At 38.7% G+C, this 14140-nt stretch overlaps 1 protein-coding gene across 1 annotated transcript; it reads right to left on the bottom strand.

Moving 5' to 3' along the window:
- Nucleotides 1-3054: 3054 nt before the first annotated feature.
- Nucleotides 3055-4020, bottom strand: Vmn1r114 (vomeronasal 1 receptor 114). Its single transcript, NM_001166837.1, has one exon. The coding sequence runs from the start codon at nucleotides 4018-4020 to the stop codon at nucleotides 3055-3057; it is 966 nt and encodes a 321-aa protein (NP_001160309.1).
- Nucleotides 4021-14140: the final 10120 nt, after the last annotated feature.

The following is a 14140-nucleotide window of genomic DNA, read 5'->3' on the forward strand; positions in this document are numbered from 1 at the left end:
CAAACAAACTCAGAAATCTGCTTCCTTTGTAAGAACATACAATAAGCTATCAAGGTAGGACCCAGCACTGAGATCACTGCCCCCAAATGCTGGGTCTAAATTTCCTCTGTTCCAGGATGTCCTTGAACTCAGAAACCTGCTTGCTTTTGTGTCTGCCTATCTTTGCATCTTTCTGACAAGGTCGCTCATAGTGCACCTGCTTCTGTACTTTTTGGTGCATGAAGCCCCTCTTGTAACTCATATTACATCCTTATATTTTGAATAGTTGAGAAATCCTGTTTATATATTTTTAAATTCATGTATTCAGTGTTCTTTCCTATATCATTAAGGGCTGCCGTGAAGGCCACAGCATTTATAGTTTTTGCTAAGATCTAAACATACCCTCCTATCCTAAGAGGTACTAACTTTTCCAGAAAGGACATTCCACAATAAACTTGTCAAGTATCATATTTCCTGATAACTGTCAACACTTGTGGAGTCCCATGTCCTACTGGCTTTATCCCAGAGTTGTGATCATGTCCCACCATCACCCTCATGACCATGCAGGACTCAGCATTCTGGAAGGCAGGCTGAACAATTGGCCAGGGAGAGGAGTGTAGACCAGAGATTGCAGACAGTGGTGTGGAACTGGAGATGGAACATAGAAAGGCCCTTCCTTCCTTCCTTCCTTCCTTCCTTCCTTCCTTCCTTCCTTCCTTCCTTCCTTCCTTCCTTCCTTCCTTCCCCCTCTCTCTTCTTTCTTTTTCGTGCATGTTTTTTTGAAATTCTACCTGCTAATTTCAGCCCTCTCCAAAGTTTTCTAATTTTTATTAATGCCTTGTTTGAATTTTATTAACATTTTTGTATTGATTCTTTTCTTTACTAATGTGATCATTTTCATTTCTTCAAAAACCCAGTTATGATATGTGAATATGTTTTTGTTTTAATTCCTGATATAGGATATTGGGCTGCTTCCAATTACCCACAACCACTAATTATGAGTGTCTCATGCTTTAGGAGGGGTATGATTTTTTTTAGGCAATTATAGTTTGAAATCTGGAGACTCTTGATAGGGTATAAATGTGAGATCCCCAAGAGGGCCTGTGGTGGCTCCTGCTTTGCGTGCTGCTGCCAATACCTCTTGCTCCTGTACCTGCTCCTTATTTTGCTATTGATGAATTGCTGTTTGGCTCTCTTGTTTGATTGCTGGTTGGAGATATCCTAATGATGAAGACTGGACTTGCGAAAAGCAATCAAATGACTCTATTCAGCAGGACGCAGTCTTAAGAAGTCTAGACTCATTTCCCTCTCCAAATTTTCTTTACTACTGGGTTTTAGTTGGTTGGAAGGGATTGGGTGAAAAAAAGTGTTGGAGGGGTGGTAGATAATACAATCCAATAAAGTACCCCAAATACCGCCTAGAGATAAGGGGAAACACAGATTAACAGCCAGAGATCAGCTTTATAGAATACACAGAATTGATAAAACTAAGTTTAGAAAATATACTTTTTTTCTTTTCTGTGTGTGGGCATGTTCAAGCACAGATTGAGGAAGGCAGAGTACAATTGTAGGATTTTGTTCTCTCCACTAGGTAGGACCTGGGATAATCATTTCTAAGTTGTGAGTGCTTTAGCTGCTGAGCTGTCTTGCTGATTCTTATTATGGCCAGTGTTAAGATCAAGACTTGGTGCTATGGGCTTGTCAGTTTTACTATCAGTAGAGGTCTCTGAAAAGGTACATGAAGAGTCTCAGTATTAATTTTTTTAACTCAGTGTGAATCTATTGCTCAATATAGAACATACAAACTGTTGGTTCCTATTCTATTATTTCAAGCTCTTTCAATATAGCTGTTATTAATGATTGCAGCTACCCTAAATTGGAAAGGATGTTTCAATTGTGTTGGAAAAATTTCTCAGTTTGGGGCTGGAGAGATGGCTCAGCAGGGTCGAACCCTGGCCACATTTACATTGGATCAGAGCTTGATTCTTAGAAAATATATTTGTAGGCTTACATCTGTTTGTATCTCCAGCTCTAGGGGTATGACACCTATCCTTCTTAAGAGGATGGAATCCCAACAAATACATACACACCCAATACACATAAAAAAATGCTAACATTTTCCTTGTTCACAGGAATAAGTACCACAAGTCAGATTTTAAGTTTCATCACACTGACAGCTATAACCACTCCAGATATTTATCTTGTGGTCTTGAATGCCTTGGTCATTCTCAGGTAGCTGAAAAGGTTAAAAGCTTGATTTTAATCTCCTGAAAAATTAATTTTGCGACTGAGGGAGCCCCTAACAGACCGAGTTACAACGTTGGCACCTCATTGTTCTGATATCTTATCTCCTGTCTGATTGGTAGGTGTTTGTGACGATCGTATAAACAATTTCACCATGGCCCAGAGTGAAGACTTTACCAAGGTCTTTCAGGAGAAAATCTCCAGTGTGGAATCTGGTATCCTCCCTGGTCCTGATAATTTAAATTTCTTAAGGCTTCTGAGAATGAACTGTTTTTGCCTCTTTTCCTAATTATTCTTGGTATGATCAGAAGTTTGTACTGCTCTAGGGAGCACAAAGTTATGTTGTTCAGTGCTTGGCCCTCACCTGTGTAGGACCCAAGATAGCAAAGCATATATCTCCAAAGTAAAATGGAATGACATGCAATATATCTGCTCTTTATAAAAATTTCCTCCTTGAAAATATTTAATTATAGCAATGCATTCTCATTTGTTCAGATAGGGAAATATAGAGAGGGATTCTGTTCTTATCCAAAGTTAAAAGTATTAAGTAAGAAGGAGCAGAGAGTAACAGTTTGATCCGGACCATATTAACACTTAAACTGTTTAGGGAAGATGGGTTGCATCAGTTTTAGACCAGCGTGCAGCAGGAGGCAGTTATATACAAGAGAAGAGAGGGTCATGAGTAATTCATTTACTCTGTCAGGCAGATTCCAACCAGAAATCATTTCATATCAACAAATATGAACTCTTTTAAAATTACAGCAGTGAGCACCACACCTTGTTCATACAAGATATTGAAAACATATTTATGAAATGAAGTACTTAATGGTATTAGTGAAGCTGTCTTCTGTGTTTCAAATTTTGTAGCGACTCTGGTTTAAAACAGTGGAAGAGCTCAAGACAAGGATTCTTAGGATCTCTGAAGATCAACAGTAAGGGAGAAATAGTAGGGAAACCTGCAGCCAAAATCTCACCAAGAAGCCGTATGAATAAATTATAATGTATAAAAAAGGTATGAAAGATGATACAAATAAAATTTAGAAGATAAAAGCTAACAAATGTGACCACCACTATCAGGATAGTTTGGGTTGCTCTGGACTCAGCTTGGCCTCTGGCGTCCTGATTGGGAGTGAGGATGTGCTGCATTCGCTGGCGATGTCTATGGAGGAGAAGTACCATGGAGACACTGGTCCAGACCATGATGCTCATGAATGTGGCATCATGGGAAAACTGCAAGAAGACAATTCTTACAGTGAATCCAGAAGTGGAACAGAAAAACTTGCTTTTAGAGTCAGTGTTATTGTCTGTTATCTGTGGACCAGTGACCTTAATTGGAATGTGGATGTTACTTAAGACACTGAAAAACCAACAACCGTAACAAGAATAACTCACCAAATTTGGGACACTTGCTCTGAGTAGAAGTTTACCTCTACTAATAGGAACCAGAATGACAAACTGATGGATACTCAGGACACAGGTGGAACACAAATTTGTGCTTCTTGTCACCAGGTGACTGAAGAATTTTAATTTACATTTGAGTTCAGTTGGAGGATTTCTTGGAGCAAAAGCCATCATGTTGTTTGGAAATACAGTGAGGAATAGAGTCAAGGCATTGGCCACAGCCATGTGGCTTAAAATCACCTGTCTGGGCCTCTGTTTAGAACCAGTCAAGACTGGAGAGAAATTATGGACAAACAGGAAGACATTGGCCATGGTCCCAACCCCAAACTGGCAAAGCAAAATGATCTGAAGAGCCACTTCCTCAGTGGTTTTCAGGGATTTACCACGAACAGACATGGAGAGGGCTTTACAGGACCCTAGAATCTTGATTAGTAGGACACTACTCTTCTCTGGGCTCTGTTCTATTGTCCACACTTACCAATTGATTTGAGACAATTTCTTCACTTGATAAGCGAGACACTATTCTATCACACCACAGGAACATTGTCTGGAAAACAATGCATGTACAGCAACTCAGAATGTTATTTTATACTTATTGAATTACTCCGTCTTGAGATACATTTTGTACTGAAGCTACGTCTTTATTGGTTCAGTAAATCAGGAATACAATAACACACATTTTAACACACCGTGAGCTTTGCATATGAATACAGACATGAAAGAGACGAGTTTGAGTCTGTGATTCCATGATCAGAATTCAATACAATTGGAAGGGAGGGGAGGCTTCAAATGGGATGTAACACAATCAATAAAAATTAAAAGAATATACAAATGCAGCATATAAAATAATGAATTGAATTACCTTATGTAATAGTAACATGGTAAAAATAATGTGTATGGGAATAACATGTAAGACTGTACATAATAATAAAGTTGTGTAAGTGAATTCAGTTGTAGAAAGATAAGTTGAGGGCTTTTGAGAAAATTTTATACTACTTATCCACACGCCAAAAAACAAAACAAAACAAAACAAAACAAACCCACCATATATTTCTGGCAAAACCACCTGTGTCCCGATCACAGAAATGAACATAGGCTTACATATGTGTCCCCCATGTGAAAAAAATCCCCACCTGCTAACAAGTTTCATTGTTTCATAATTTTCTCCAGATTCCCTCCAAAATTACTAACACAATCACTGTTACACCCTTTGCAAGATGATGCTCAGTCTGCATTTTACTTGTTTATATGTTTTCTGTAGGAACACAAGGGCCTCCATCCACCAGATAAAATTCATTATCTCACATGCATATGTTACACTGAATGCTGTTTTCTGCTAAGTACTAATCTAGGACACAGACATTTCTTTGAGATGAAAGCAAAATATTAACCTATTCAAGTTAACCTGCAGACTTCAGAAAGAAATAATGTTTCATGTTGGCTTCAGAAGACAATTTTCACCGAAGAAAGGAGAAGAGAATTTTAAGCAGAAGCCCATGGATGGAAGAATCTCACCTTCTGAGCCTCAGTCAGGATGAAGATGCTCATCTGAAGGCCACCTGCAGAGCACAGCTCCTATAGAAGCATATTTCCTAGTGCCTGGATTGAGGAACTTCTCTGTGTCACTCTTTGCTTGAGGAAGAATGCAATGAAATTCGGAATGGTTTCTTATTCTCCATGCAATGCTGTGAAGGTAACCCAACACAGTCCCATTTCCATTCTCATAAAATAATAGGGCACCGGGACATGACATCTTTCAGAAAGTTTATTATTGTGTCATCTGTGGCGTCCGCACATTTGTCTGCATGGTGCCTTTGGGATACCTCCAATGAAGGAAAATCATTTATCCCCAGAGCAAACCTCCATTCCTTTCTGATGTTTACTGATGATGTCTAGGAGTTTGTTAGATGTTAATGAGTACCTGGGCAGAAGTTAGGGAAGGGTTTTCATGTTTCCTTCGGGAGAATCTAAGTTCTGAATTGATCTTGTAGTCAGATGTGAATTGGGGCGCTCCAGGTTAGAACAAGGGACTCATTAGTTAAGTTTCTACAGAGTACTTTCCTCCCTACTATTTCACTCATGCAAAATTATTCTGACACTAAGTCCTTCTAGAAAACTGGCAATGTTACAGTCAGATTCTGTAATTTCCCTGGAAGTTGCTTCATTCTTACTTTTCCCATGTTTGACCCAGGACATTCATAAATGGCAAATTTATTAACCGAAGCTGGTCTTTCCCACCCGAATATTGGGGTTATTCCATATCTACTTGTTTTCAGGTAGATTATGACTTGATTTCTCATATACTCATAAGTCCTTATCATAGGCCTAATATACTTTGCTAGAATCTAGAGAATCTGATTTGTAAAGAAGGAATTCTAACATACAAGCAAAGATATGGATTGAGCCATCATTTAGAAATAAATAGATCCAACTCATTTCTGTTCTAGGTATAATAAAAAACTAGGAGTTAGTTTTGATTTTCAATGGTGAAAAGTAAAAACTTAGGTTATAAATCTAAGAATTGTATGTTCTAAATATTTATTGATATTGAAACCTGCAACAATATTGTTGTAGGCACAAAGAACATATACTTAGATATGTGAGAATTAAGATATCATTGCACAATATTTTTACAAATAAAAATAACAACATTTAGAATGGGATACACGTGGAAATAGGACAAAAAGAAAGAATAACTTGTCATTAATTGCTCAGATACATTGTTTGTCTAGGACAAGCATGTATCGATGAACTCAACTGTGAAATTTATATCGGCTAATTGACAATTACATATGGTTTATTACCCTAATACATAATTATATTGGAATAACCATCAAAGTCAGGAATTTGTAAGAGTCATGGCATGATGTAAAAATTGGAGGTAGAGCACAGTGTTCTAAAGCATTAAAGTATGATAATGGAACATGAAGTGTTAGAGTTGGGTGTGTGTATTATGGAATGCAGACCAGGAAATATGGAGAGGAATAACTAACACTAAGTGTCTTTTGAGAAACTCTACATAAACCTACTGCTATTGGGGCTTCCTCTTATACATTCACTTGCATATTTCAAAGGAGTTTTAATAAGCCAGCAGTATACTAGTTGGACAGTCCCCCACGTAGACATCTCATGGTGAATAATATAAACTTCTTTTATTTTTATTTTTTGTACTTTTTTCTGGTATTAGTAATTTTTATTGGATATATATTTTTTAAATTTTCATTTCAAATTTTATCTCCCCTCCCACGGAAACCCTCTATTCTATCCTCCCTCCCTGTGCTTCTATGAGGGTGTTCCTCCATCCACCCACCCACTCCCACCCCTCTTCCCTCAGTTCCCCTACACTGGGCCTCTATTGATCCTTCATAGGTCCAAGAACCACTCCTCCCACTGAATCCTAACAAGGATATCCTCTACAACGTATGCAGCTGGAGCCATGTGTACTCCTTGGTTGATGACTATATTCCTGGGAGTTCTTGTGGACTGCTTGGTTGATACTGTTGTTCTTCCAGTGGGGTTGCAATCCCCTTGAACTCCTTCAGCCTTTTCTCTATCTATTCTATTAGGGACCTTTGGCTCAGTCCAATGATTGGCTGTGAGCATCTGTCTATGTATTTGTAGGGCTCTGGCAGGGTCTCGCAGGAGACAGCCATGTCAGGCTCCTTTCAGCATGCTCTACTTGGCATCCACAATAGTGTCTGGGTTTCTATATGAGATGAATTCTCAGGTGGGACATTCTCTGGATGGACTTTCCTTCAGTCTCTGCTCTACCTTTTTTAAAATTAGGTATTTTCTTCATTTACATTTCAAATGCTATCCCAAAAGTCCCCCATAACCTATACCCACCCCCTCCACCCCCACTCACACTTCATGGCCCTGGTGTTCCCCTGACCTGAGGCATATAAAGTTTGCAAGACCAAGAGGCATCTCTTCCCAATGATGGCCAATTAGGCCATCTTCTGCTACATATGCAGCTAGAGACACAAGTTCTGGGGGGTACTGGTTAGTTCATATTGTTGTTCCACCTATAGGGTTGCAGACTCCTTTAGCTCCTTGGGTACTTTCTCTGGCTCCTCCATTGGGGGCCCTGTGTGCCATCCAATAGCTGCCTGTGAGAATCCACTTCTGTGTTTGCCAGGCACCGGCATAGCTTCACAAGATACAGCTATAACAGGGTCCGTTCAGCAAAATTTAGGTGGCATATGCAATGGTGTCTGTGTTTGGAGGCTGATTATGGGATGGATCCCCGGGTGTGGGAGTCTCTAAATGGTCCATCCTTTCGACTCAGCTCCAAAATTTGTCTCTGTAACTACTTCCATGGGTGTTTAGTTCCCTATTCTTAGAAGGAATGAAGTATCCACACTTTGGTCTTCGTTCATATTGAGTTTCATGTGTTTTGCAACTTGTATCTTGGGTATTCTAAGTTTCTGGGCTAATATACACTTATCAGTGAGTACATATCATGTGAGTTCTTTTGTGATTGGTTACCTCACTCAGGATGATACCCTCCAGGTCCATCCATTTGCCTAGGAATTTCATAAATTCATTCTTTTTAATAGCTGAGTAGTACTCCATTGTTTAAATGTACCACATTTTCTGTCTTCTTTCCTCTGTTGAGAGACATCTGGGTTGTTTCCAGCTTCTGGCTATTATAAATAAGCCTGATATGAACATAGTGGAGCATGTGTTCTTATTACCAGTTGGAACATCTTTTGGATATATGCCCAAGAGTGGTATTGCTGTATCCTCTGGTAGTACTATGTCCAATTTTCTAAGGAAGCCCAGGACTGATTTCCAGAGTGGTTGTACCAACAATGGAGGAGTGTCTCTCTTTCTCCACATCCTCGCCACCATCTTCTGGCACATGAATTTTTGATCTTCGCCATTCTGACTGGTGTGAGGTAGAATCTCAGGGTTGTTTTGATTTACATTTCCCTGATGATTAAGGATGTTGAACATAGGCTCCCAATGGAGGAGCTAGAGAAAGTACCCAAGGAGCTAAAGGGGTCTGCAACCCTATAGGTGGAACAACATTATGAACTAACCAGTACCCCGGAGCTCTTGACTCTAGCTGCATATGTATCAGAAGATGGCCTAGTCGGCCATCACTGGAAAGAGAGGCCCATTGGACACGCAAACTTTATATGCCCCAGTACAGGGGAACGCCAGGGCCAAAAAGGGGGAGTGGGTGGGTAGGGGAGTGGGGGTGGATGGGTATGGGGAATTTTGGTATAGCATTGGAAATGTAAATGAGCTAAATACCTAATAAAAAATGGAAAAAAAATAAAAATTAAAAAAAAAGGATGTTGAATATTTTTTCAGGTGCTTCTCAGCCATTCAGTATTCCTCAGGTGAGAATTCTTTGTTCGGCTCTGAGCCCCATTTTTTAATGGGGTTATTTGATTTTCTGGAGTCCACCTTCTTGAGTTCTTCATATGTATTGGATATTAGTACCCTATCTGATTTAGGAGTTGTAAAGATCCTTTCCCAGACTGTTAATGGCCTTTTTGTCTTATTGACAGTGTCTTTTGCCTTACAGAATCTTTGCAATTTTATGAGGTCCCATTTGTCAATTCTTGATCCTACCACACAAGCCATTTCTGTTCTATTCAGGAATTTCTCCCCTGTGCCCATATCTTCAAGGCTTTTCCCCACTTTCTCCTCTATGAATTTCAGTGTCTCTTGTTTTCTTTTTTAGGTATTTATTTCATTTACATTTCCAATGCTATCCCAAATGTCATCCACACCCCTTCCCCACCCACTCCCCCACCCACCGACTCCCACTTCGTTTTTTAAATTTTTTCTTTTTCTTTAATTTTTCTTTTTTATTTTCAATTAGGTATTTATTTCATTTACGTTTCCAATGCTATCCCAATAGTCCCCCAAGTGCTCTCCCACCCACTCCCACTTCTTGGTCCTGGCTTTCCTCTATACTGAGGCATATAAAGTTTGCATGACCAATGGGCCTCTCTTTCCACTGATGGCCGACTAGGATATCATCTGATACATATGCAGATAGAGACAAGAGCTCCGGGGTACTGGTTAGTTCATATTGTTGTTCCACCTATAGGGTTGCAGATCCCTTATGCTCCTTGGTTACTTTCTCTAGCTCCTCCATTGGGGGCCATGTGATCCATCCAGTAACTGACTGTGAGCATGCACTTCTGTGTTTGCTAGGCCCCGGAATAGCGTCACAAGAGACATCTATATCAGTGTCCTTTCAGCAAAATCTTGCTAGTGTATGCAATGGTGTCAGCGTTTGGAGGCTGACTATGGAATGGATTCCCAGATATGTCAGTCTCTAATTGGACGATCCTTTTGTCTCAGCTCCAAACTTGGTCCCTGCAACTCCTTCCATGGGTGTTTTGTTCCCAATTCTAACAAAGGGAAAAGTATGCACACTTTGGTCTTCGTTCCTCTTGAGTTTTATGAATTCAAAATTTTATCTTATATCTTGGGTATTCTAAGTTTCTGGGCTAATATCCACTTATCAGTGAGTACATATTGTGTGAGTTCTTTTGTGATTGGTTTACCTCACTCAGGTTGATGCCCTCCAGGTCCATCCATTTGCCTAGGAATTTCATAAATTCATTGTTTTTTTTCTTTTTGTTTATTTATTTATTTACTTATTTATTTATTTATTTATTTATTTTTATTACATATTTTCCTCAATTACATTTCCAGTGCTATCCCAAAAGTCCCCCATATCCTCCCCCCAAAATTCATTGTTTTTAATAGCTGAGTAGTACTCCATTGTGTAAATGTACCACGTTTTCTGTATCCATTCTTCTGTTGAGGGGCATATGGATTCTTTCTAGCTTCTGACTATTATAAATAAGTCTGCTATGAACATAGTGGACCATGTGTCCTTCTTACCAGTTGGAACATCTTCTGGATATATGCCCTGAGGTGGTATTGCGGGATCCTCTGGTAGTATTATGTCCAATTTTCTGAGGAACTGCCAGACTGATTTCCAGAGTGGTTGTACAAGCTTGCAATCCCACCAACAATTGATGAGTATTCCTCTTTCTCCACATCCTCACCTCTGCTGAATTTTTGATCTTAGACATTCTGACTGGTGTGAGGTGGAATCTCCGGGTAGTTTTGATTTGCATTTCCCTAATGATTAAGGATGCTGAACATTTTTCATGTGCTTCTCAGCCATTTGTTATTTCTCAGGTGAGAATTTTTTGTTTAGCACTGAGCCCTATTTTTAAATGGGTTTATTTGGTTTTCTGGGCTCCACTTTATTGAGTTCTTTATATATATTGGATATTAGCCCCCTATCTGATTTAGGATAGGTAAAGATCCTTTTCGAATCTGTTGGTGGCCTGTTTGTCTTATTGACAGTGTCTTTGGCCTTACAGAAGCTTTGCAATTTTATGAGGTCCCATTTGTCAATTCTCAATTTTATCACACAAGCCGTTTCTGTTCTATTCATGAATTTTTCCTCTGTGCCCATATCTTCAAGGCTTTTGCCCACTTTCCCCTCTATAAGTTTCAGTGTCTCTGGTTTTATGTGGAGTTTGTTGATCCACTTAGACTTGAGCTTTGTAGATGGAGATAAGGATGGATCAATTCGAATTCTTCTACATGTTAACTGCCAGTTGTGCCAGCACCACTTGTTGAAAATACTGTCTTTTTCCCACTGGATGATTTTAGCTCCCTTCTCAAAGATCAAGTGACCATAGTTGTGTGTGTTCATAACTGGATCTTCAATTCTATTCCATTGTTCTACATGTCTGTTGCTGTACCATTACCATGCAGTATTTTTTTTTCACAATTTCTCTGTAGTACAGCTTTATTTCAGGCTTGGTGATTCCAGCAGAGATTCTTTTATCATTGAAAAGAGTTTTTGCTATCCTAGGTTTTTTTTTCCCAGATGAATTTGCAAATTGCCCTTTCTAATTTGTTGAATAATTGAGTAAGAATTTTGATGGTGATTGCATTAAATCTGTAGATTGCTTTTGGCAAGACAGTCATTTTTTCTATATTAATCCTGCCAATCCATGAGCATGGGAGATGCTTCCATCTTCTGAGATCTTCTTTGGTTTCTTTCTTCAGAGACTTGAAGTTTTTATCATACAGATCTTTCATTTCCTTATTTAGAGTCACACCAAGGTGTTTTATATTATTTGTGACTATTGTGAAGGGTGTTGTTTCCCTAATTTCTTACTCGGCCTGTTGATGTTTTGTGTGGAGAAAGGCCACTGATTTGTTTGAGTTAATTTTATATTCAACTACTGCACTGAAGGTGTTTATCATGTTTAGGATTTCTCTAGTAGTAATTTTAGGGTCACTTATATATTCTATCTTATCATCTACAAATATTGATATTTTGACTTCTTCCATTCCAATTTGTATCCCCTTTATTTCCTTTTGTTTTCGAATAGCTCTGGTTAGGATTTCAAGGACTATATTGAATAGGTAGGGAGAAATTAGGCAGCCTTGTCTAGTCCCTGACTTAGGTGGGATTGCTTCCAGCTTCTCTCCATTTAGTTTGATGTTGGCTACTGGTTTGCTGTATATTGCTTTTATTATGTTTAGATATGGGCCTTGAATTCCTGATCTTTCCAAGGCTTTTATGATGAAGGGGTGTTGGATCTTGTCAAATGCTTTCTCAGCATCTAATGAGATGATCATGTGGTTTTTGTCTTTGAGTTTGTTTATATAGTGGGTTGTATTGATGAATTTCCATGTATTAAACCATCCCTGCATCCCTGGAAGGAAGCCTATTTGGTCTTGATGGATGATTGTTTTTATGTGTTCTTAGATTCGGTTAGCGAGAAGTTTATTGAGTAATTTTGCATTGATATTCATGAGGGAAATTGGTCTGAAGTTCTCTTTCTTTGTTGAGTCTTTATGTGGTTTAGGTATCAGAATAATTGTGGTTTCATAGTATGAGTTGGGTAGAGTAATTTCAATTCGTATTTTGTGGAATAGTTTGATAAGAGCTGGAATTAGGTCTTCTTTGAAGGTCTGTGCACTAAACCCATCTGGTTCTGGACTTTTTTTGGTTGAGAGACTATTGATGACTGCTTCTATTTCTTTAGGGGATATAGGACTGTTTTGGTCATTATTCTAATCCAGATTCAACGTTGGTACTTGGTATCTGTCTAGAAATTTGTCCATTTCATCCAGGTTTTCCAATTTTGTTGAGTATAGCCTTTTGTAGAAGAATCTGATGGTGTTTTGGATTTCCTCAGGATCTGTTGTTTTGTCTCCCTTTCATTTCTTATTTTGTTAATTAGGATGCTGTCCCTGTGCCCTCTAGTGAGTCTGGCTAAGAGTTTATCTATCTTGTTGATTTTCTCAAAGAACCAGCTCCCGATTTGGTTGATTCTTTGAATAGTTCTTCTTGTTTCCACTTGGTAGAATCTGCCCCTGAGTTTAATTATTTCCTGCTGTTTACTTTTCTTGGGTGAATTTGCTTCCTTTTTTCTAGAGCTTTTAGGTGTAAGGTCAAGCTGCTAGTGCATTCTCTCTCGTTTCTTTTTGGAGGCACCCAGAGCTATGAGATTTCCTCTTATGAGTGCTTTTATTGTGTCCCATAAGTTTGGGTATGTTGTGGCTTCATTTTCATTAAACTCTAAAGAGTCTTTAATTTCTTTCTTTATTTCTTCCTTGACCAAGATATCATTGAGACGAGTGTTGTTAGGTTTCCATGTGAATTTTGGATTTGGATTATTTATGTTCTTATTGAAGATCAGCCTTATTCCGTTGTGATCTGATAGAATACATGGGATAATTTCAATATTTTTGTATCTATTGATGCCTGTTTTGTGACCAATTATATGGCCAATTTTGGAGAAGGTTCCACGTGGTGCTGAGAAGAAGGTATATCCTTTTGTTGTAGGATAAAATGATCTGTTAAATCCATTACTTCCATAACTTCTGTTAGTTTCACTGTGTCTTTGTTTAGTTTCTGTTTCCAGGATGTGTCCATTGATGCAAATGGGGTGTTGAAGTCTCCTGCTATTATTGTGTGAGGTGCAATGTGTGCTTTGTGCTTTACTAAAGTTTCTTTAATGAATGTGGCTGCCCTTGCATTTGAAGCATAGATATTCAGAATTGAGAGTTCCTCTTGGAGGATTTTACCTTTGATGAGTATGAAGTGTCCCTCCTTGTCTTTTTTGATAACTTTTGGTTGGAAGTTGATTTTATTCAATATTAGAATGGCTACTCCAGCTTGTTTCTTCAGACTATTTGTTTGGCTTGGTCATCTCAATGTGTCCTGGATTTCCTGGGTGTTTTGAGTTAGGATCTCTTTGCATTTTGTATTTTCTTTGATTGTTTTGTCCATGTTCCCAATGGAATCTTCTGCACCTTAGATTCTCTCTTCCATCTCTTATATTCTGTTGCTGATGCTCACATCTATGTTTCCTGATTTCTTTCCTAGGGTTCCTATCTCCAGAGTTTTCTCCCCTTGAGTTTTCTTCATTGTTTCTACTTCTATTTTCTAGATCTTGGATGGTTTTGTTCAACTCCATCCCATCTTGTTGTGTTTTCCTGTAAT

Source organism: Mus musculus, chromosome 7 (genome assembly GCF_000001635.26).
Source record: "Mus musculus strain C57BL/6J chromosome 7, GRCm38.p6 C57BL/6J".
NCBI lineage: Eukaryota > Metazoa > Chordata > Mammalia > Rodentia > Muridae > Mus > Mus musculus.